Source organism: Olea europaea, chromosome 17, assembly GCF_002742605.1.
Source record: "Olea europaea var. sylvestris chromosome 17, O_europaea_v1, whole genome shotgun sequence".
Classification (NCBI taxonomy): domain Eukaryota; kingdom Viridiplantae; phylum Streptophyta; class Magnoliopsida; order Lamiales; family Oleaceae; genus Olea; species Olea europaea.
In genome coordinates this window covers 14,153,120-14,177,457 of record NC_036253.1, presented here as the reverse complement: position 1 = coordinate 14,177,457, position 24,338 = coordinate 14,153,120, and the positions used below count along the sequence as shown (strand labels likewise).

The 24,338-nt window shown below is 34.7% G+C and overlaps 2 protein-coding genes across 3 annotated transcripts; one reads left to right on the top strand and one right to left on the bottom strand.

Annotated features, from left to right (window-relative positions):
• Positions 1–3,396: 3,396 nt before the first annotated feature.
• On the bottom strand, positions 3,397–5,978 carry LOC111365234 (transcription termination/antitermination protein NusG). The gene is made up of 4 exons (XM_022985649.1): positions 5,528–5,978; positions 4,548–4,726; positions 4,010–4,364; positions 3,397–3,750 (listed from the first exon to the last, which is right to left on the bottom strand). The coding sequence occupies exons 1-4, from the start codon at positions 5,927–5,929 to the stop codon at positions 3,670–3,672; spliced, it is 1,017 nt and encodes a 338-aa protein (XP_022841417.1). The 5' UTR covers positions 5,930–5,978; the 3' UTR covers positions 3,397–3,669.
• A 15,612-nt stretch (positions 5,979–21,590) lies between these two features.
• Positions 21,591–24,332, top strand: LOC111365233. Of its 2 annotated transcripts, none has more exons than XR_002697388.1 (3): positions 21,591–22,328; positions 23,444–23,574; positions 24,156–24,231. XR_002697388.1 is itself a non-coding variant. In XM_022985648.1 (3 exons), the coding sequence occupies exons 1-3, from the start codon at positions 21,847–21,849 to the stop codon at positions 24,302–24,304; spliced, it is 696 nt and encodes a 231-aa protein (XP_022841416.1). In that variant the 5' UTR covers positions 21,591–21,846; the 3' UTR covers positions 24,305–24,332. The 2 variants fall into 2 exon arrangements, 1 of the variants encoding a protein (XP_022841416.1); XM_022985648.1 differs by lacking the exon at positions 23,444–23,574 and adding an exon at positions 22,831–22,895 and having other exon boundaries at positions 24,156–24,332.
• The last annotated feature ends 6 nt before the right edge of the window (positions 24,333–24,338 follow it).

Here is a 24,338-nt window from a genome sequence, read left to right as displayed (position 1 = left end):
CTGTTTGGTGGTGGCGGTGATTTTGTGACTGTGGAGGTGGTGGTGGCTATTATGGGGATTTCTGGGGGCGGTGGAGGTGGATCTGTAGTGGTGGTTGTGGTACGATTTTGGGGTAGTGGTGATTCTGATTGTTGTGTTTTTTTGGTTGGAGTGGTGGTGGTGGTCTTGTTTTGGTTGTGTCGAAGGAATTGGGTGGTTCTTGTTGGTAGTGGAACGGATGGTGGTGGTAGATTGTTAGTGTCGACGGCGAGATGGTGGCTGACGACAGGGATGGCATGAGTGTGGTGGAAAGTGGTAGCCACATAAAATATGACCTAATATTTGATCTGTGACCAACTATTTGATCACCTGTGACCAATTCAAACTTAAAATTTGATAATTGTGACCAAAATAATTTGATCGATAAACTGTGACATATATGACTTGTAATTTGAATGATCTGTGACCTCGAAATAATATGTGACTTACAAAATTTTTGATTTGTGACTACGAAATAATCATTTGATCAATTAATTTGTCGATATGTGACTAGTAAATAAATCTCTGACCTAAATTATGAATATATGACTATTAATCGTGTAACTGTGACTTTATTATCTATATTTAATAAATTTTTTTAATTAATTAAATATGTACCTGATTTTTGAATTTTAAAAATGTTTACTTGATTTTTGAATAGAGGTAAACTTAAAGCCTGAAATATGAACTCTTCCCTAATATTTAACAGTCATTTTAAAACACCAACGTAATAATTGGACAAAAACGAAATCAGAAACAAGATATGTTATGAATGGAAAGTAGATAGTAAGAGTACGATGAAAATATTGGGCACATAAATGCAAAAAAAAAAAAAAAAAAAAAAAAAACTATAAAAACATAGCATAAGTAAAATCCGAATATAAAATTAATACTTAGGAAAATTCAAACAACAATATATATTAAGAATACAAGTATTTATAATCTTATTATCTTTTTCAGTCATCCGACGTCGTTTATCGTCACGAGAACTAGGGTTTCACCATCGCCTCCTTTTTAACTCCAAGCACAAAACTCTCTGTAATCATCACAGTGCATAATCACTGAAAGTTCTTCAATCGTCATAACTGACAATTTAGCGTTCATATTATTAGTAGTATGAATATAAAAGTACGATTATTATTACTTTATGCCCTGAAGATTTCTTCGCTGGATCTTATTTTGCTCTTTGAATTCTGTTTATGTTTTAATTTTCCCATGGATCGATGATGTGAGAATAAACTGCGTTATCTATCTGAAATTTCCAAATTGGAGCTGAAGGATACATTAAGCTTGCTGAGATCCAATCGGTACTCAATTATTATTATTATTATTTTCATTTCCTACAAATTATTAATTTTTATTTGGTTATATGAGACGAGAGTGAGCATCAATGATGAGCTTTATCTGAATTGTTATCCTTGCACTTTGATTGTTAGTGAAGAAAACCCATGGGGATTCACAACTCTGAGATGCTCACGAGATATTTCTATATAATTCTCTTGCTTTATTTTAGTTTCCTTCATTTTTTGCTTCTTTTCGTTTCGATTTGAACCATTATATTTTCTACTTTTCTTCATTTATTTGGATCGGTGATGATACTAAAAAAACGCGCTGTCTATCTGCAACTTCCTCGAAGGAATTGATGAGCCGATGCGGTCTGAGGTCCAAGATGTTGATAGTTTCTGATGAATTTGAATGCATCCCCGTATAATTCGCTTTACTGGGTACCGATGCTTAACCGTACAAGGATAAACTCATTTGAATTTAAACCTTTTTTGATAGGATAACTCATTTGAATATAAACCTCTCTGATATATCTAGAAAGATAGCTCTTTTGAATTTAATCTGATTAGAGTTGTATGGATTTACAAAGTGGGATATATGAAAAGTGCATACATCTCTTCAGATGCTGCATTTGAATTACGGTTGCTTGAGTTGTTTCTTCCTTTTGGGGGATATAATGTCATTCGAAGAAAATGGATTGTTTGGTATGATAGGATCTAGACATGCGACTGATGTCAAAATATGACCCTACGATCAGAAGAAATTAGGAAAACAGAGGTGAAGTAATGAACGTCCTAGTAATTCTCTTTAGGACATATTTTGCCTTCTAGCTAACATGGTTTATTCTCGATACAATGCTTCTTTGAAATTCGATATTGCATTACATTACCCTTGACGGTCGAATTAAAGCATTGACAATAATCTTTGTGAACGGAATAGAACAGGAACCTTAAATTGCTCGGAAATAATTTTATTATTAATTAAAACAGAACTTTATTTCTAAAAGTAATTCTAATCGAGTTCTAGAGAAAGAGATCTTGAAGTTATTTCGGTGTTTTGAATTCTAAAATAAGGGATCCCTTTCGATAGAATTTTAAATGTCTTGGGAGTGGTCGCATTGAATCAGTTTGAGTTCTACAGTCATACCACTTCAGAGTGTTTGATCCAGATTACATCCCTTCTCATTACATAGAAACAAATGCATCCAGTCATCACATTTTGTCATGCCAATGCCATGCATGTTCAACCATTACTGTTATGCGAGTGTCAAAACCCTTTTCTTATGTTTTATGAGGGCATTTGCTCCCTTATTCCCTGATGACTTTGCCGTATCCCTCAAGATTCAAAATTTTGAATCCAAAACCTAGATATAAAAAGCTTATGTTGAATTCTGATACCAATCGACGTAAATTCAAAGTATAGCTACACTATTTCAAAAAAGCATATCGCTACATAAACAATCTACAAAACTTGTATCTTCTAATGTGATATTTAATCTAACTATTTATACACTTGAAATATTCTAATAGGCCTCAAACAATGCTTTTTTGTTGAAGACATTTACAATCATCAGTTATCATCATGGGCGAATCCAAAAACATGATTCTATAGGCAAGACAGAATTATATAAAAATTATGGACTAAAATTATGCGAACTACTTTGTAAATATCAATAATTAAGGGCCCCGTGGGTGCAATTGGGTCCTCCCCCTGATTGTATTAGCTCATTACTTTAAATAATTCAAATTTAGCCCTTATTTGAGCCCCATGTTAGGGGGAAAATGAGTTTTTGAGTTAAAATTAAGAAAAAAATTTAAATTTGCGTGTAATATTATTTTACTGAAAAACATGTGGTTGAAATAATGTTAAAATACAATTGAAAAATGCATTTTTTTCAAAAGAATGGGACTCAAACAAGGGCAATGTTTGAATCCGATATAACAATAGATTGTGGAGGTGGCAAGAGGGAGCAATTTGCCCTAACATGCTTGCACCCATGCACGAAGACATGAACACGAAAACGAGGATCAAGCAACAAGAGAAAAACCAACAGACATTGTCCCTGGGAAGATAAATTTCTTAATTGCCCACAACTAACCACAAAGAATCAATTAGTCATCGATTTTATATACTTGTGTGGAATATGTTGTTTTGCAAGGCAAAAAGCAATTATTTTAGAAATATCTCCGAAGGTACTTCATTCTGCTAGACAAAAGCACATGAACATCCCTTCGTAGTTCGTACCTCTGCTTACATGCAGATTTTTGTCATGTCATGAGCTTAATTAACTACCGGAGGACAACAATATTTTCTAGGGAGTAGCAGATTTACCATCTAAGAAATCTGCGTTCCACCACCAAATATATGTCAACTCGTTTCAACAAGAATGTCATTGAAATCAATATCTGCTAAAGTTTCTTTCCCAAACAGTGTAAATCCAACAGTTGCCTGCAAGTAAAAAATTGAAAATAGAGTGAGAAATTAATCTATGGACAGCTAATGAAAGTGCCAACTTCATGAAATAAAAAAAAAAATTCTGTTGAGGGTGTGTAACGTGTGTTGGTGGGACGAAAATTAATATCTTCAATTTTCATTTTTTGGTTTGTTTTAATGCGTGTGGGGTGGGAGGGAGGGGGTAGAGCAAGGACGGCTCCATTTCCTACAGTCACACTTCATAACATTAAATACATGGAGCAAGAAGATATACCAGGCCCCTATTGTGATCAAGCTTCTTAAGGATGCCTGAAAATCCCGCAAAGGCGCCCGATGTAACTTGGATGGTTAAACCTGGTACTACACTTGCATTTTCCTTTCCAGTTACAGCCGCTTTGGCTGCTTTTTTAGATCTGCCTCTCCTCTTAGTTGATGTATTGGAATGTGTAGCTTCTTTGGAGATGACCAAAGGGGATTCTACACCCAACTTCAAGGAATCCAGAGCTCCTTCAGCTTGCTGCTCTTCTTCAAACGCTTGATTGGCCTTTTCCTGTTCTTCCTTTGCTTGTTTGAATATTTCTTCCATGTCCTCCTCGTCTACAGGTCTAGGTTTGTTAATCTGACGCTTTCTGTAAATGATAAAAGAAGAGTTTTGCCAGGAGAATTAAATACCGTCCTTGAGATTTTTCTTGAGTTAAGATGAGACGTATTTGATACTTGTACATTATATAAGACCGATGCTAAATTTATCAGGAATAAGGAAACAAGTAGATCAAACAAACAAAGGTGAAAGGAACAACTGAGACTCTTACGTATTTCCAACCTTGGATCCAACAAATCCTCCAATCCCATCAGTTTCTCGTATGAAGTCGTGTAACTCCTTGTTCATTACACACTTCAAAAATACACATCCAGGGAAGAATGGTTTTGGTTTAACAGAGATTGATCCATTCTTTAATTTTCTTTTGATTTGCACAGATGGAATATATACCTGCAGATCACAATAACAAGATGCTCAGAAGCATAGAATGATGGAGATTTAGCTCCACGCAATTTTTGCCATGAAATGTGGATGGCTTAGAGCTCAGAATAAGTTCAAGAACCTCCGGTGAATAAGGTTTGCAAGCAGGAGCGAGTGGAATGTACTTCTCTTGGTGCTTATATACTTTGGGGGCTATACATTTATACCATTTGAATCTTGGTGCTCGTCTACACAAATCATTATAACTTGATAACTTCGTCCAACCAGTTATTCTAATTAACACAACTCTGCCATGGAAATAATGCTTTATATCTCACATTACAAAAGTAATTCCAATTATTGTAATTTACATACATTGTGGAAATAGGTAGCTCGTTTTCAAATTTTTCGCATGGTGTCTCTCTTATATATCCCATTGTACATTTTCCTTTTCGAGTAGCATTGAACTCGAAGTCGTAACAAAAGCTGAATATTTCTCAAAACATTGAACTAAGAAGCTAGTAAACTAAATGTAAAATGCTGGGATGCCAAACAATTACTGAACTTTTAACATCAAAGTATATTGAAGCAGCTTTCTTGTCTTAAACAAGTTGTTTGACTGCACATATCTTCTTAATCAGCCAGAGAACTAATATTTTCCCAATTAGCTTGTCATAACACTTCATATAACGTTTTATCAGGAGAAATTACTACAGAAACCACCGCCAATTAGGTCAATTCTACAAAAATCCCAGCCAACAAAAATTTGCAGGATAAGTGTAGAAAAATATAAGAAGATTGCACCAAACCCATATCCCAAACCAAAATTACCTTGAAATCAACATTGGGGAAATTTCGGGCCAGTGACCGAGCCATTCGTTCAGCAGTTTCTTGGCCCGAAACTCTGGAAACTCTAACAACCCACCATTGAGGGCCGAGCAAAGCGAGGTTATCAAGATTGAGTTCTTCAGTCCACGAAGTGTAACGTTTTTTGGGCTTCTTGAGAAGCCTTTCTTCCACCTCTTCTCTCCAGTTGTAAGTCGGCTTGCTCTCTCTCCTCTCGTTTCTCAGCTGCCTTCTCTCTCTTGACGTGAGGGATCTTTCATTGACCGATTCAATAGTTGCAGCGATTGTGGAAACTAAGGGTTTATGGGTGTGGGCTTTTAGCGTGGTGGACGAGGGCATAGAGAGAAAGCGAGAGCAAGAACTCCACGAGAGAAGACCGACCTTCATCTTCTCTAATTATGCACATTTGTTACTGGAACAAGACGTTACTTGATAGTGGATAGCGTATGATTTTTCTTCTTAGAGCACTTTTGGAGCATATTTGCCCCGAACCGAATTCGACGATTCTTGTCAAATTAAATATTCGAACGGATATCTGAATTGAGAATCGACGGGTACGATTTGATTCTCAGTTCTAGACCAAGAATCGAAGAGCCGAATAAGATCCGAATCTTTCTAATTTTTTTTTTATATTGAGTAAATCAAATCATTTTAATTTTAATTTTTTTAAACAAATTAACAATTTCTAAGTCCAAATTTTCAGCCCAATAATTAGTTTCATTTCTAATTTTTTTATTTTTGGCCCAATTACCTATTTTATTGTTTCATTTCTTAACCCAACAAGATTTAATCCACTAAATAACTCTAAACACCTACACTAAAGTGCATAACGTTGTTTCGACTCTCGTACTCACCCTCCTAGTCTCGCTAATATTCCAAAACCTATACAATCGTCGGTCGATACTGTAACCTTCGATTGAACGGTCGATACTGTAACCTCTGATTGAAGCTGTGACCTCCGTCGACCGAAACTTTAACTGTAGTGATCATTTGAACAATGTAGTTTACTAGTCTCTAATATTCCAAAACCATTGAATGTATCATTAGTTGTATTTATAAAATGTTGTTATAAATATTAAAAATTTAATTATAGTACAGAATCGAATGGAACCGAACGGAACCGAACCCGAACGGTTCCATAATTATATTTGGACCCGACGGTTTCATTTACTAGATACCCGAAAATTTTGGTTCGGTTCGATTTTTTTTAGAACCGAACCGATCCGTGCCCATCCCTAATATTTGCTTAAGCTAAGGGAGAGATGTTTAAAAGCTACTTATCCGCAATCTGCATTGGCTTCTTTGGGTATGGCCCAAATTCCAAGAAAGATTCAGCCCAATTTGAATGTGGGAAAAGTTCATAACTTTGGTATATTGTTTGTACCAATTTACAAATCAGGTCCAAAGTTTAAAAATGCAAAATTCAGGTTTTGGTATAATTAATTAAAAATATTTATTAATTAAATGTAACAAAGTCACAATTATACGATTAATGATCACAGATTCATAATTATTGGTCACAAATTTATTTACCGATCACATATCATCGATTAATTGGTCACGTATCATTTCATGGTTACAAATCAATTATTTCGAGGTCACAAATCATTCAAATTACAGGTCACATTTTATTTATGGGTCACATATCACAGTTTATTGGTGACAAATTATTTTGTAGTCACGGACACCTAATTCTTTGTCACAAATCAACCAAATAATTGGTGACAAACGTCCAAATAGTTGGTCACAGACAGGGAATTGTTGGTCATGGACACCCCCACACTTGGCCAACCAAAATCAATACAATCACCATTGCCTTGCGACCACCGGTCAGCATCGCTGCCGCGCCGCTGCCACCACCACCACCATTTCTGCAAACACCACTGCACTTACCACCACACGAACCAGTCGCCAGACTTGCCTACCACCGCCTTTATCATGCCTAGATCCATCGCACCACTATCACCATCGTCGACCGCCACCGCCACCACCACCTGCACCTCCAACGAAAACCACCACCAAATCGAAAAACCAAAAACCCCTCCACCCCCAAAATTGCAGATCGAACCACTACACCACCACAAGCGCCGCCGCCACCTCCACAGTCAAACCTCCACTAACACCACAAAAAAAATCACTTAGATCACCACTACAACACTTAGATTTGAAGGCACAAAGGCGATCTTCAAGCAAAGTCACTGTAAAAATTGCAGATCAAACCACTACACCACCATTAGCGCCGTCGCCACGTCCACGGTCAAACCACCACTAACACCCAAAAAACATCACTCAAATCGCCACTACAACGCTCATATTTGAAGGCAAAAAGGTGATCTTTGAGCAAAGTCACTGTAATGTGTTGTTATGCTAGTCGAATGCACAAAGGCGCCGGAAGAACAAAGGAGATCGTCGAATGCCGACGTCATGCTGCAGTCACTGTCGGTTGGCGTCTCCGGTGCGGCATCCCCTCTGGTTNAAATGCAAAATTCAGGTTTTGGTATAATTAATTAAAAATATTTATTAATTAAATGTAACAAAGTCACAATTATACGATTAATGATCACAGATTCATAATTATTGGTCACAAATTTATTTACCGATCACATATCATCGATTAATTGGTCACGTATCATTTCATGGTTACAAATCAATTATTTCGAGGTCACAAATCATTCAAATTACAGGTCACATTTTATTTATGGGTCACATATCACAGTTTATTGGTGACAAATTATTTTGTAGTCACGGACACCTAATTCTTTGTCACAAATCAACCAAATAATTGGTGACAAACGTCCAAATAGTTGGTCACAGACAGGGAATTGTTGGTCATGGACACCCCCACCCTTGGCCAACCAAAATCAATACAATCACCATTGCCTTGCGACCACCGATCAGCATCACTGCCGCGCCGCCGCCACCACCACCACCATTTCTGCAAACACCACTGCACTTACCACCACACGAACCAGTCGCCAGACTTGCCTACCACCGCCTTTATCATGCCTAGATCCATCGCACCACTATCACCATCGTCGACCGCCACCGCCGCCACCACCTGCACCTCCAACGAAAACCACCACCAAATCGAAAAACCAAAAACCCCTCCACCCCCAAAATTGCAGATCGAACCACTACACCACCACAAGCGCCGCCGCCACCTCCACAGTCAAACCTCCACTAACACCACAAAAAAATCACTTAGATCACCACTACAACACTTAGATTTGAAGGCACAAAGGCGATCTTCAAGCAAAGTCACTGTAAAAATTGCAAATCAAACCACTACACCACCATTAGCGCCGTCGCCACGTCCACGGTCAAACCACCACTAACACCCAAAAAACATCACTCAGATTGCCACTACAACGCTCATATTTGAAGGCAAAAAGGTGATCTTTGAGCAAAGTCACTGTAATGTGTTGTTATGCTAGTCGAATGCACAAAGGCGCCGAAAGAACAAAGGAGATCGTCGAATGCCGACGTCATGCTGCAGTCACTGTCGGTTGGCGTCTCCGGTGCGGCATCCCCTCTGGTTGTGATATGGTAGTAAAGAAGAAGAGAGAGGGGAGGGGGGTGTAAAGGGAGGGAAGGGGAAGTACCGAAATAATTATAGGTCATGGAGAGGTGGGGCTGGGGGTGATTGGGGTTTTGATAAAATGAATTAGGGTTTTAATATGTGGGGGGTTTAATTTTTGATGGAAACCTGATTAATGCATTATTCAACTTTAAACTTGATTTTAGAATTGTGTTTTTTAAACACCTGATTTTTTGTAATTTCCTCTTTGAATAAACTGACTGAAGCCCGATAATTTTATTTTATTTTCTTTTTAGAGAGAAAGTTTAAATTTAGGGTTTGTATGAAAAAAATAAATTATTGATAATTGAATTACCAAAAATTTATGGGCATTTGAAAAAATGTCCAGTTTTAAATATGTCAATTAAAAAAGTCCACTTTTGATCATCTTTGCAAAAATGGCCAAATTTGATATCAAATTCTCTATTTTACCTTTAATGAAAGAATAAATAATTTTATATTGCACACATCAAGTCACAATTAATGTTAGACACAAAAATGTTGAGAATAATATTTAAAGTGTAGAGAAATGTCATATTCGAAATAAAATGTCATTCTAGACATTTAATATGTTGAGAACAACGTTTCAAATGTCGAGAACATTTAATATTATCATTTGACATGTGTACTTTTAAAATATAAACGGATTTAGATATCGAGAACGACATTTGAAATGTCGAGAACATCATTTTAATGTAACTTCTCATGGAAGCTACCCAGGAGTACTCTAGTCCAAATAATTGCAAAAATGGACATTGAAAAATTTGGATATTTTTGCAAATGACTATGTCAAAATGGACTTTTTTTGTAATTTCCTCAAAATTTATTTGCATGAAAAATATAACTTAAATGTGTTTGATTAGTCTGATTTTCAACTTAAAAAATGTTATATTTGTCCATCTTTTATTGATAGGTAGATGAGAGAAAGAGAAGTAGATGAGAGAGAAAGATAATTGCTTGGAAAAGAAAAAAAATTACCCCTCCCTTTAAAAAATATTTTTCTTGATTTTGATGAAAATATGATTACACAACTTTTGAATTAATATTTTTTCATGAAAATGACATTTGAAATGCACAAGCTGTATTCAACCAAAATCCACTTCTTGTCGGGTTTGGATTTCACGTCAAAAATCATCAAGAGTTTTCTTTTACTCAAATAGCCCTCAGCTATGTGTGCCTCGTTCGAAGTGTTTGATTGCTTTCCATAACTTGTAGTTGAATTACGTTTACTCTGCAACTTTTCGCAATCTCTCTTGATTTGTCCTTTCTTGCAATAAAAACAAATTAGATTTCTATAACTCGCCCTCGACTTACCTCTTTGCCAATCACCATAAACCACAATAGCTTCTTTACCTCTGGACTCAGCTCTAACCAGATGCTTCATCTTCTCCTTAGAGAACAAGGCATCATACAGGTTTTCAATGATGAGTGTATCACGAATGTACAAATTTTGTTCGTAAACAACGAAAATGAAGTAGGCAATGAATACAACAGGATCAAGGTCAAGTCCTCTTCATCATATTTTACTCTAATATTTTCGAATTAGCAATGATCTACTTGAACACGATCAGATGATCTTCCAAATATCCCCCTTCTACTATGAGATTAGAATGTAGTATCTGCTTCAGATGCAACTTGCTTGTCAAACTTTTGGTCATCCACAGTTTCTTCAACTTCAACCACAATGCAACAGTCATCTTCTCTTTCAAAATGTCCTGAAGAATGCTAGATAAATAAAGATGAATATGTGAAAGTGCATTCCGATCCTTTCGTTGCTTCTCCCCTGTTGTCCAAGTTGTGGGCATCTTGTCAAATCCAAACAACGCATCATTCAAATTCATCTGCACTAATAAAGCTCGCATCTTCACTAACCACAATAAAATTCTTGTACTGCGGTCCAAAATAAATTTCATACTTCATGACTGTCATAGATAACAAAAAACCTTAAGCAAATTTCTCAACCAATAGCTCTGATATCACTTGATATTAATAAGGAAGATACTAGAATCGCTCTGATATCTCTTGTTACGAAACGAAGAGGTTATATGACACAATATAAATAATTGGTCATGCAAATAAAAATAAGATTAAAGCAAGAAGAGAGATTGGCAAAGAAACGAGTAATTTTATTAATTGACAAACAGTGGAGAGAAAAATACAATTTCACCAATTTTAATAAATTGAACGAAGAGTTTATATTTTATAGGAGACGTGTCAAAACTCTAGAAGTAACCTAAAAAAATGAAAACTAGGTCGAAATACGTGTGATACCGACATAAAGTGAAAAACACGGACGACTCTATCGCTCGAGCTCAGTCTAACGGCAAGCGATATCTCCCTGCTCCAAAAAGTTTCCCTACTGCTCGAGTGGTCAGCTAGCAATAGACTAGTGAAAATTCGACTTTTCTTCTTGATCTATAATTTTGATCTTTTCATGACCACTTCAACTAGGTCTTCACGCATTACAAAAAAATCAATCTCTGTTCCTTCGCAATTGCATCATCTAGGAAGAGGTGCATATTTGAGAAGTTCCAAAACGACGACGAAAAATTGGAGTAAAAATGTAAGGCATCGGAGGTCGTTTCGACAATGGCCGAATACATAGAAATTGATAACTGTGAGTGCGTGTGGGGTTGACCGGAGCTTCGTAGGAATATCCTCCATTGCCTTCCTTGCGCTAACATTCATTGCCAGCCTTTACTTGTTTGCCTATTATCAGAACTGTCCCAATATTGTTGACCTTTACTTTAATTTGGCCATCGGAGAAGTAAGAAAATATATAAACATGACAATTAATTTATTTAAGTCTTTTAACTTAAATATATCGAAGGTGGAAATTAGGAAAGTAAAAGTTAAAATATTGCATTAGTTTAAGACATCAACCACTTAAAATTGCCTTCAATTGAACTAAAATTATGATGTTAATTAATATGATGTACTATGAAATGTTCAAGAATATATCTCCCAGCCCTTTGTGATAAACAAAAGTCAAACTCCCACAATGCCATGACGGAGCTTTTAAGTAGTGATGGCACCGTTCCTGTTCTAGTAACAGCAATATTTGTTGAAGCCCTTGCACCTGGAATTCTTTGTTTTACTTCATAATTCTTTTCAATTATTGTGAGAGCAAAATTCTTGAACTATACAATCTCTCTACACGGACATGGGGTTAATAATGATAGCCTTATTTCTAGGCTGATAAAGCACTATTAAAAAAAAGCCACAAAATCTGACTTACAATAAAGGAATGAATGACAAAACCTGATTGGTCTCAGAAGTGACACCCACTAACCTAGAAATCCCTCCCCCAGATTAAGAGAGTTTTTCCTCACCAAATTGAAATCCACACAATATTTTAACCTGGCCTTACCATCTCTGACCTCAACTCAGCAGAAGGTGTTGCCGCCACTCCAGTAGCAAGTACGTTGATTTTTTTGCCTGAAGACGGTTCGAATTCTCCGATCGTACTTGAACCGAAGGTTTAGCCTTTGCTCTGACTGCACTTTGGAACATGGTTGGGTTGTCGCTCGTTTCACCATCTCCGGTAGCCTACTAAATCAGCACCACAAGCCTTTCTATCTCCCATCATTTTCAACGAATTTTCTTTGCAGAAGTATATATGGAAATCGCCCCCATTTCACAGCTCTGTGAAAAAAGTTTGCTTGAAATGCCATTTTCATATATCTCTGAAATTCAAGAAAGTAAAATCACATTCACACTTGAGTATAGGACGATGTATGTTCTCCATGTTGTAAAAGGATTAGTCCTTTAAAATGGATATTTCTTCTATTGGTCCTGTTTTGTCATTTGAAGTGCAGGACTTATGAATGTAAAATAAATCTATTGTGTTGCACATGATAGCATCTACGAGAATGACTTGAAATCAACCCAAAACTCCTTCTCAATCTTATTTCGAAGTGTTGTTTTCATACTGTTTAACAAACTACTTTAAGGAGGTCTTCGAATGTACATACCTATCAAAGAATGCATTATGCTCTGTCTTCTTTAAGTTGTTGACATTCCTACCAAAAAAGTGATCCTCAAATAACAATGCACTCAATGTCCTCTATTCTCATATAGTCCAGACAACCTAGTATCGTCTTGCAAGCCATACGTATCAATCATTGCAACCCAACCTTCTACAAATTCTTGAACAAATTGCGAATCGTAAACCAATTTGTGTATAGCCCCAAATATCAAAGCTTTATAGTCGTGGTATCCAAACTTTTTAGGCAATTTCTTTAGAATATGTCACACATACTATCCATGTTTTGTGTTTAGAAAAACGAGCTGGATTGCATTTGCATGGCCCTATCCTAATCGATTATTATTCCAAGCAATATCGACTGTTCATAATGATTGAATCTAACAAATGAGGTAAACGACATATCATACTTATTTGTGACGTAAGTGGTATCAAATATGACAACATCGCCTAACTCCCTATATGTTTGTCTATAGCGATTATCTACCCAAAACACATTTTTCGACCACGATTCATCGTCCAAATCAATGCTAAAGTAAAACCCTGAACATTGTGCTTGCATTTTCGAAAAGTAAGATTGTATTACTATAGCATCTCCCTCTCCGAGCCTTAATCGCCTAATTTCTACAATGTAATTTCGGCAATCTTTTTCCACACAACTCATGTTCTTGTAACCCCTTGCTTTTATAACTGAAGAATTGTAACTTTTATGCACCGGAATGCCTGCCAAATCATTCACTTGAAGCTTGCATTTCACGTGTGCATTAAGTTTTCTGTTGCATTGATATAATCTAGATTTCGAAGGACTAGTGTCATGATTGTGCTCGAGGTGAACTGTGTTAATTCTCCAAGCTCCATAAATATCTGAAGATGTAGAGATTCTGGCTTTACAACCCATCTGAATTGTTGGTCGCAGCTTTAAAGAACAACTAGTGTTACCGATTCTTCGACCTTTACGGCTGCATGTCAGTGTCACATATCTCAGCTCTCCATCATCTCCCCTTTTCGAATTTCATTTCTTCATCGAAAAACCAATAGTATAAGCATATTTCTGTAGAAATCGAGCATATCTTTTAATTCCTTAAACTGCATATCGACAACAGGCTCAATCACTCTATCTCCCATTGAAGTTTCAAATTCCACTGTGTTAACAGAGTCTGGAGCATTCTCATTAGGAGATTCCACCAAAACATTTTCATGCTCGTTTTGCACTTTGTCCATTATTTTCACCGTCCAACAAATTTCAATTGATTATCCCAAATTTCTCCAACAGCATTTACCACATATGAAGAGTTACATTCATCCAATTATCCATAGAACTTATTGAATCCAAAATTGTCACTAAGTGCATATGGTATTCGAATAATTACAACATAACGGCTCATAAATCAACAGCGGCACATAATTGATCTTCAGTTAGCAAGGTTTATTTATAACATTAAAAAATAGAGCATAAAACTATCCTAGGGTTTAAGTACAACATAAGTGATCAGAGCAAATAAAATTATCGTATGGTTGAACGAAATTAGAAGAACACTTAATAAATAGGCACCACAGTCTATGGAAGAGAAGAATCTTGGCTAGATAGGGCAGCACAGCTATGGAGATCAATGCTGTTGAAAGTTAGCGAAGCCTGGAGAGTTGTGTTCGGATATCGACCATCTTGGCTAGACAGGGCACCTCCATTGGAACAATTTGACGGGACTTTCAGTTTCTATTTTGGGGAAAAATGAAGAAGGTAGGTTTTTCTCTTTCTTTTTCGGGACTTTGAGGAGAGCTTTATCTTTCCTTGGTAAATGCATTTTGTTTTATGAATGAACAACAATTACGTTTCTTCCCATTTCTCTCAAAAATGGTTAAATAGTCATGCCACACGGGATTTTTTAAAACCCTGTCACATGGGTTGTCAATGACCCTGTCTGAATAGATTGATTGTGAACTATATATATTTGAGAGAAGTGGATGCAACACATATAAAGTAATATGTATCAGATGTTACTATAGGACTATTTCAATTCAAACTTTCCATATGCTAAATATTGGTAACATAATTTACTCAAATTGATGTGTCACATTAGTGTATGAAATCTGTAACGTCAAGGATGTAACATATCAGAAAATAGCATATATAAAGAAAATCATACATCAAGTATTCTTCGAAAAAAATATGTAACAGTATTTTTGAAATATGCGCTTATATATAATTTTTTTCCAACAAAACAAAGCATACACAAGCAATGGGCTTAAGAACTTGGGCCTCACTAGTCTTTTATGTGCACTGGATTCCATCTAATTGTCCCCTATCTTAAAGCAGGGATATTAGACGATTAAGAATACAACTTAGCCCTCTTTGAATCGCTCATTTTACGGGATTCATAACTTTTTAACTATACATCTCATCAATTTTTATCAAAATTTACTAAAAATCTAAGTCACTGTTTGGCTCAGATTTTAATTAGATTTTAATCCGAGTCAAATTCAAACAATCAATATTAATCACATCTTTCATAGGTTCTACAAAATTCCAACCACATATCTCAAAAATTTATATCAAAATCTATTAAAAATCTAATTTTAATCCCCACCAAACCACCTATTAATCCCTCGCCAAATAGGGTGTTAGCACTTGATGTCAAACATTTGTTTATACAAATTGGTTTTGAACAACTAAGTCTTGGCCTAAAATGTCTAGACCAAGATTCCCTATGGAATCTCTTGTTTGATAGTGATTTAATCTAAGTGAAAGTCATCAACTAATTTTAATCACATATTTTATAGATTTTACAAATTTTTAATCCACATTTCATAATCTTTAAAAAAATAAATAAATTAAACCCCACCAAACAAGGGCTAAGTCAGAAAGCAGAGAAAAGGCGAGTACATATATATATGGGCACTTTGCTACCTTTACTTCACAAAACATTAATCAACTCCCCATTTTTAAAGAATGGATTTTGTAACAAGTGATATCTTTTTCTAACATTGTGATCAAAATGTTTAAAAAAAAGGGGAAGAGGGGGCCTCTTTGGGAGGGGGATTCATAAGCAAAATCACTTTATTAGAAGAATATACAATTAAAAATTACTTTGAAAAAAATAAATTTTAGAGATTGAGATTCAAGAGTTAATTTAATTAATAGTTATTGAATTTTTCTATAGGTCATTACATGTTCCTCGATATTTAAAAAATTACTCGTTGTTCACTGAACTTTGATATAGATTTTATCGAATCATTTATGTCTTAAATGACAAATGCGTCATCTTTGCATAAGTAGTTTTCAAGAACTTATTCTAATTGCCTATGAAAATTGAAGTTCAAGAAGAGTAGCTGTCTGTCCATTAGTGTGGTTGTAACTTCTTTTTTTTCCTTTCCCTTTAATATAAATAAGGGTACGTTTGATTGCAGTTATTTTTCATAGAAAATATCAATTTTCCACCCAAATTCTTACTTTGTAGTGTTTGATTTCTATTTTTTTTTCATTGAAAATATTTTTCAACTTTTGAAAATATACTTTTTTTTAAGGAAAATATTTTCTTTGGGGGTAGATTTTTATTTTCCTAAAAACAAGAAAAACATTTTCTCTTTTAGATAATATTTTTTTATGCCAATCAAACACATTCTAATTATTTTACTTTGCGAAAAGTGAGTCATGGAAGACTCATATGTTGGCTATCGCGGGTGGAATCGGACTCAGGTGACAGAAAGAAAACCACAATACACAGACCAATCATGTTCCATGAGTATGGACCTGATTCTAAATGGGTGTACATGTTAACAGCCCATGTGGATGCAAAACCATTAGGTAAAAAAAATCCCATTGTCCAAAGTGAAAATTACACCGTCCCAGGTGTTTAGAGATTATGATACAAATATCAAGTGAGAAAATTTTTTATGCACATGTCAGGTATGCCAAACCCTAATTAATTCACTCACCCCTTCATTCACCTCACTCTCTCTCTTTCTCTCTCTTCCTCTTCTCACCCTCGCTACACCACCTCCATTCGTAGCACTAGATCGTTGCTTCCCTCAGATCTAGCACATTTTCCCCATCTTCCCATTCAACAGAGGCTGGCGACGAATGCTGTCGAAAGTTCGTAGCACAGATGTCGCTTCCCCGTCTTCTGACAGTGAATGGCGAACTACCTCCACTCCCATCAACCGCTTTTCCGATGTTTGTGGCTAAGAGTACACAAAGTTTGTGATTATATGTAGTTTATGTGTTGTGATTTGAGGCGGTGGTGGTCGTGGTGGTGCCGATCGACGTATTTGGAGATTTTTTTTTGGGAATTTGAGGCTGTGGCAGTGTTTTCATTGGATGTGATGGTGGCTGTAATTTTTGGCGACGGTGGTGGATCTAACGGTTGGCTGTTATTTTTGTTATTGGTGGCGGCGATGGTGAATCTAACAGTTGGGGCGATTTTTGTTGAATTTGGTTATTGTGACGGTTTCCCGCAGTGGTCCTGATTTTTGTTGGCGTCGGTGATGGGGTGAGGGTGGTTGCAAATGGTCGTGATGGCAGTGGCGGTACGATAGTATTGGTGGTAGTGGTCTATGACCATATGTGACCAACCATTTAGTTATCTGTGACCACGTGACCTAAAAATTTGGTAATCTGTAACCGTGACGGTAGTGGCAGTACGATAGTGTTGGTGGTGGTGGTCAGTGACCACTATTTGAAGTATGTGACCAATCATTTAATTATTTGTGACCGTGTAACCTAAAAATTTGATAATCTGTGACTAATTAACGTGATTTCAAAATAATTTTTAATCTATAAATTTTTAGATATGTGATCAAAGAAATAAATTGTGACCTATTAAACTTTTGATTTGTGACCTCAAAATAATGTGACTAATTAATTTAACGATTTGTGATCTATAAAACTTTTGATTTGTGACCTTAAAATAATATTTGACTAATTAATTTGACAATTTGTGACCAATAAATAAAATGTGACCTATAATGATATCTCTGTGACATCATTATTTTTAATTAATTAAATATATACCTGATTTTTGAATTTTTAAACAATCTAACTCATTATTGAATTGGTATAAAGAATACCCCTGAATTATGAACTTTTTCCTTATCCAAAAACATAAAAACTTTCAAGTTTATCCAGCGCAGAATTGGTATAAAGAATACCCCTGAATTATGAACTTTTTCCTTATCCAAAAACATAAAAACTTTCAAGTTTATCCAGCGCACTCGAAGGGTAGCGACTGCGATTTCCCCATTATAAAAAATAAAAATAAAAATAATACACATGTTACATAATTTTCAGGAAAATTGCACAGGAGTCCTCCTTTTTTTTTTCTTTTTTTTTTTTGAAAAATATACTCATTTGAATCTCCTATAGGTCATAAGGATAAAACAGTAAATTGCACTAACACTTGATATTAGGTTTATAGGTCATCATTAGGATAAAACAGTAAATTGCACTAAGGGTCTCTAACCTTTCAAAAAAGTGCATGAAGTTCCAAACCTTTTATTTTTGCAGTCAAACGGTCATACCTTTAAATTAATATGCAGCATAAGGTTCCTTCAAAGGTTTTCACCCAAAATACAGTCGTATGACCCAGAAATCATCCATGAGTCCAAAACTTGATCGATTCAAATAAAGGCAAACATATTTTTTCATATTATTACGTTTAAAATGATTAAAAATGAGAGGAAAAATATAAAATAAGAAAAGAATAAGAACCCCAAATGAAAAAAGGTTTTGCTACTTGTACATTAAAATTGTACATAAAGGGCTACATAATATGATATGAAATAAAAATATTGAATGAAAAAATTGATGTGTTTTAAACTGACAAATAATTAAGTGCCATACGACATTATATAACCACTGATGTATATGTAGCAAGATATAATGAGAAATATCCCATGGAAACAAGAGATCAAACCTGTATTAATAAAAATATGAGATTGAAGATTCAATTTTTGTGCATTTAGCCCCTGTTTGGCCGCCATTTTGTGGAAAAATTAATGTATGTAATATTTTTTTTTTTGTAAAAAATGAGTGTTTGAAAAAGAAGGAAAAGAAGGAAAATTTTTATATTTATGTGTAATATTATTTTATGAAAGATTATGTGGTAAAAAATAAAAGAGAAATAAATAAAATGTAATGAAATGAAAATTAATGGGACCAAATAGGGCTTATTTACTTATGGACATAACTCCAAAGAAGTATTTCCATAATATTAAAACCAACATTAATGTCCCCAAAGTCTAACCCCATAGTATCAATAATTTACTCTTTTTTATTTTTAATAATCTTGTTTTGGATAGTTGTACTTGACTTTTTACGTCAAGGCAAACGAATACACTAGAGGGTTGTCCACCTAGAGTCCAATGTAGGTCCTTCAGAAATCAGTACCTAAAGTCACGCCCAAATTTACGACTGCAAATGGTCCCATCAGTTACAATATATTTGACAATCATTATTTAAAAAAAAAAAAAAAAATTTAAATAGTAATTTTTCAAAATATTTGTGATAAAAAAGTAGAAAAAATATTTAAATTGAAGTGTATAATATTATTTTATTGTGTGAAAGTATAGTTAAAAATGAGTATATAAAAAGAAAAAAAGTTTGAAAATAATAATTGTCAAACAGGGACTTACGTGGCTTGAAAAATAAATTTTAGAAAGTACATTTTAAAGAATTTGTATCAAGTAGGAACTACAAATGAGAAATATGGGTTGACGTGATCGATACTATCATAGTACTAATTAGGTAAATCGTTGTTTGCGTCAATAATCTTGCAAAAAGGAGTGCAATTTGATTTAAAGATGTGATTGAAACTCAAAACTTTATCTCTCTTTATAAATTCTCTAATTTAAAAGATTTTATATGACACTCGTTTCATTAGTCAACTTGAAAATTCTCGTTGGCAACTTGACTAACAAGCCTCTGTAAGGCCCTAGCTCTACTTCGACTTCCTACTTTGTCAGGCAGTTTTTTCATGATTTTTAAGATATTTATTCATACACGAAAATTAATGTTACCCAATCAAGGAGATTTTCTTATTCGTACTCTTACTAAAGTAGAAAAATTATAAATTCATTTTATACTTGTTAGTTTCTACCTTCCTCATACATATGATTTATTCCTTCTTTTCTTAAGAGAAATATTGGAAACTAACATAAAGTCGAAGAGAATCGCTTTTTGTTTTCAAGCATTTTGATTTTCTGTGTTGGTCTTTGATACGGATGAAATTATTTTTCATTTCCTTTTCTATGCTTACTTTTACAATAGCGTGATTATGTAATTAACCATACAAGGTTAAGGATTTGAGTTTGAGTCATATGAAGGATTAAAATTGAAATTAGAAAAAAATAATGTCCGCACTAACAAATATCAAAAGATTGATCAATAATTACCTAAGGCATGTGAATGTAGCACATGTTAATGGACATAAAAAGGACCATTGGTTAGGAAACAAATATTTCGTGGCGATTCCACTTACTTTTGAAAATGAAAAATAATTAATAAATATATTTAACTTACTTTTTATTATTTTATATTGAGATTTTCTTCTACAACTCGACAAGTAAGCTGCGTAAACGTAACAAAATTATTTATGAAAAGCAAAAAAGAAAATTTGTGAATAAAGCATAAAGCTTAAAGTTTAATTATTAGATTAAAGTCTTATTATTGTAATTAAATATTAATATATCATAAAAATTCACTTAAAATAAAGAAAATATATGTTTGTAAATAGTATCTCATCCTTAATCAATCTCCATAATTTTGGCTTAATCTATGTACCAACATGTGGACATATATTTCACTTCAAATTATTCTTCATCGACTAGAGTTGGAAAATAAAATTTAAATTTGTAAAATTTGATACGTGAGGTATGATGTGCTAGAGAATTTAGATAGTTTTCGTCGTTCGGCTAATTAAGAACTTGGTTAGTCAGCAAACTTTCAAAATGTGTCATTTTAGCCATCAATCTTTTTAAGTAGATGGTCATCAAACTTACAGAATTATTTAAGTTAAATCATCGATAACATATCGGTTGCTTAATTTAACGAATTTGGTAATTTGTCTAATGGTGATGCTTATATTGCAAAGGGAAATGATAACATGACTAAAAATTAACCAACTTAATATTCAAAATTGAGTAGATTTTAATGAATAAACTGCTGAATTAAAATTAAATTAAAAGAGCTGCTACCAAATCAAAATTGAGACCATAAATATCTTTCTTAGCTTTATTAAAAATGATGACTACATTCATTGATCATCCGCGCTAAAAACAGTTTGATGACTGAACCGATACAAATTTCAAAGTTTAGTTTGCAAAGGAAGCGTCAATTATAATAAAAGATTGAGAACCAAATTATTACTGGAGCAATAGGTTGGGGGTAAATAGAAAAATTTTCAATTCCTTCAGTGATCTCCCAACTCTTCTAGCGTGTCTTCTCTCTCTGGCAGAACTCTCGTTCTTTGCCATCTTAAAAGTTAAACCTCTCTCTCTCTCTCTCTCTATTTATGTGTGAAATTGTGTAAAATTATAACACACTAGGGGAGTTGAAAGGGTCACCTAATCCAATGCTCATTGCTTTATTTGCACATTATTCTCTGAGAACTCACAAATACACATAATACAAAGACAGATATTAAGCTGCCGAATTTAACTCATTGGGGGCTCTCTAAATGATTTAATCTTGAAGCCTTTGATGCACTGTTTCCTCCTTGAATCACACATTTTCGCTTCTGGGTCTACAAGATGGCGACTTCAGAAATATCTCTGGTAGACTTAGAATGCGGCGGTGGCGGTGGCGGCGGAGGAGGAGACGGCGGCGAGGAGGAGGAGGGTAACGTTTTTTTCTCCGACGCCGATGAGGGCTCTTGTTACTCTCAGTTTTACTTCACGGTTGATGGGGATGGCTCTTATGATGATTACAGCATTGCCTGTGGCTCTGAGTGCGGTGAGATTTTGGAAGACGAGGTTTTGGATTCTAGGAGGGCTTCATCAGTGGCCGATTCTGATTCTTCTGATTGTTCAGTGGATATAGAAAATGGTGGGATTGGAGAAATTAAGGTGCATTTCGAGAAGGTTGAGAGAGATTGTAGGATTTGCCATTTGAGTTTAGTGAGCAGTAGCCCTGAATCTGGTGTTGCCATTGAGTTGGGGTGTTCTTGTAAGGATGATTTGGCTGCTGCTCATAAGCATTGTGCAGAGACTTGGTTCAAAATTAAAGGGAACAAGTGAGTAAACCAGAATCTTGAGTTTTTCTTCTTCTTCTTCTTAATTTTTTTGATCGTGTGAATTATGTTTTGCATTTAAAGGTTTATTTGTATAATACTAGACTCCATGTCCATGCCTCTCTAGATTTCTTCAGTTAGTCCTTGAAGAGTCTAGCCTAATCAGAATGTACACTTACCCTGAACTGCAAATCGACCTAATATTCCTTTAAATTCACAGTGAAACACGGTAAATCTGTGTGTGATTGTTATTTTTTACTTATTTATTTTTTCCGTTTAGTTTTTTGCGATCATAAATGTGGATTAGAACTAAATCCATAAGTGTTTTTATTGGTTTCATGGCTTACATTTGTTTGACTTTTATTCTCTGCATTGTGTCCCCGTTTAATTTCCTTTTCTATTTTGGAGTTGTTGGGATGATTATTGTATTGAGGGGGCATTTCACTTATGACGATAATGAGTATTTTATGGATACCTTACAAGTTTGGTTTCTTTGATAATACAGATACCAAAGTTTAGTGAAAAGGAAAGGTAAAGAAGTTTGTGTTGTTATTGAGGTGATAGCAAAAGGTAAAGCAAAAGAATAAAGCAGTTGGAAGGATTGCTTAAATTTCTAACTACACCGACGATTCCTTTCTATTATATCCTCTTATGAATTTTATCTGCTACCTCATTCTTGAGATTCTCTTTCTTTCTTTACCTAAGTGGTGATTTTTATATATTCAGTTCTTTTTCTGCGAAAAGATTATTTTTCTCTGTTCCTGCTTTTTGAATATTTTGTTGTGATTTTCTTATGATTTTGAATTGATGCTGAATCTACTTGGCAATATTCATACAAGTATTGTCACTTGTTATGCACATGATGTTCCGTACATGGGATGTTATCTATTAATCAAGTAAAGCAATATGACTTTAGTTGGTCTATTACACTCTAGAAATCTATTAAACATGTGGCACATCAGCAAATTTTCTTTCCTTCCCTACGACAGTTGGCATGTGGTTTAATTAGTCTTTACTCTCCATACCTTTATATACCAAAATTATGTGTACAAAGTGCCTATGTAGTTAATGATAAGAAACTTGAATACGTAATGATATAATTTGCCGACCTCGTGAAGGAAATCCACTCCTCCTTGGGAACCATATCAATATAAAGCTAGTTGAGATCCACTGAGATGATAAAGTATGTTGTCAAACCGGGCTATGGACAATACGAAGTTCATCTATTCAAGAATGGGAAAAGGAGGAGGTATGGAGTTCAGTATCTTCATAAGTGATAATCTTGCCTCCTACCTAGGATGCACAAAAACTTAAAAGACTCAAATGTTCCGAAACTCAAAAATAGTTTTCCATTTTTAAATGAAATTAAGAAACTCTATGGAAACTTTTAGGAAATTTTGCGTGTAAATATTTAGAACTTTTACCAAAACAAAGAACTTAATTATGGGCTCTAACAAAAAATTAGCTTCATTACAGGCTTCAGTTACTATACTAAAAGAAATGTAATGTTAAATTTTAACATAAACCTAGATTTTCCAATTCTAGCGTCGGCCGTCCTTGGTAGATTTATCAATTCCATGAAAAAGTCGTGCGTTTCATTCGACCAGATTTTACATATGAATTCATTTAGGATGACAATGATTTATGTTGAAATGTTTTAATTAGATTAGATAGATCATGGTATTTTTGTTATTTAATTTATATTATATATTTTTTTGAAGTTAAATATTGAATTTATAAAATAAATTAATAATTTTCATATTACGAATATGTAGCATTTGTGTCCTACTTTTTACTTCCAAATTTCTTACTGATACTCTTCTTTGCCAGAACTTGCGAAATATGCAATTCAATTGCATGCAACGTTGTTGGCCCAAATAATACTGAGGGAGCACAGCAAACAAATGAAACCAATGCGGTTGGAACAAATACATTATCAACTCCAGCATCCCTTGCTACCGGCAGTCGAAGTTGCTTAAATGGTCATCGGCTTTTGAATTTTCTTCTTGCTTG

Coding starts and splice junctions, on each gene's coding strand:
- LOC111365234 (XM_022985649.1), bottom strand. CDS start 5,929: ATGAAGGTCGGTCTTCTCTCGTGGAGTTCTTGCTCTCGCTTTCTCTCT. Junction 4,365..4,547: donor GGATCCAAGGTTGGAAATAC/GTAAGAGTCTCA, acceptor TATCATTTACAG/AAAGCGTCAGATTAACAAAC. Junction 3,751..4,009: donor TTGATCACAATAGGGGCCTG/GTATATCTTCTT, acceptor TTTTACTTGCAG/GCAACTGTTGGATTTACACT.
- LOC111365233 (XM_022985648.1), top strand. CDS start 21,847: ATGGCGACTTCAGAAATATCTCTGGTAGACTTAGAATGCGGCGGTGGC. Junction 22,329..22,830: donor TTCAAAATTAAAGGGAACAA/GTGAGTAAACCA, acceptor TTGATAATACAG/ATACCAAAGTTTAGTGAAAA. Junction 22,896..24,155: donor TATTGAGGTGATAGCAAAAG/GTAAAGCAAAAG, acceptor CTTCTTTGCCAG/AACTTGCGAAATATGCAATT.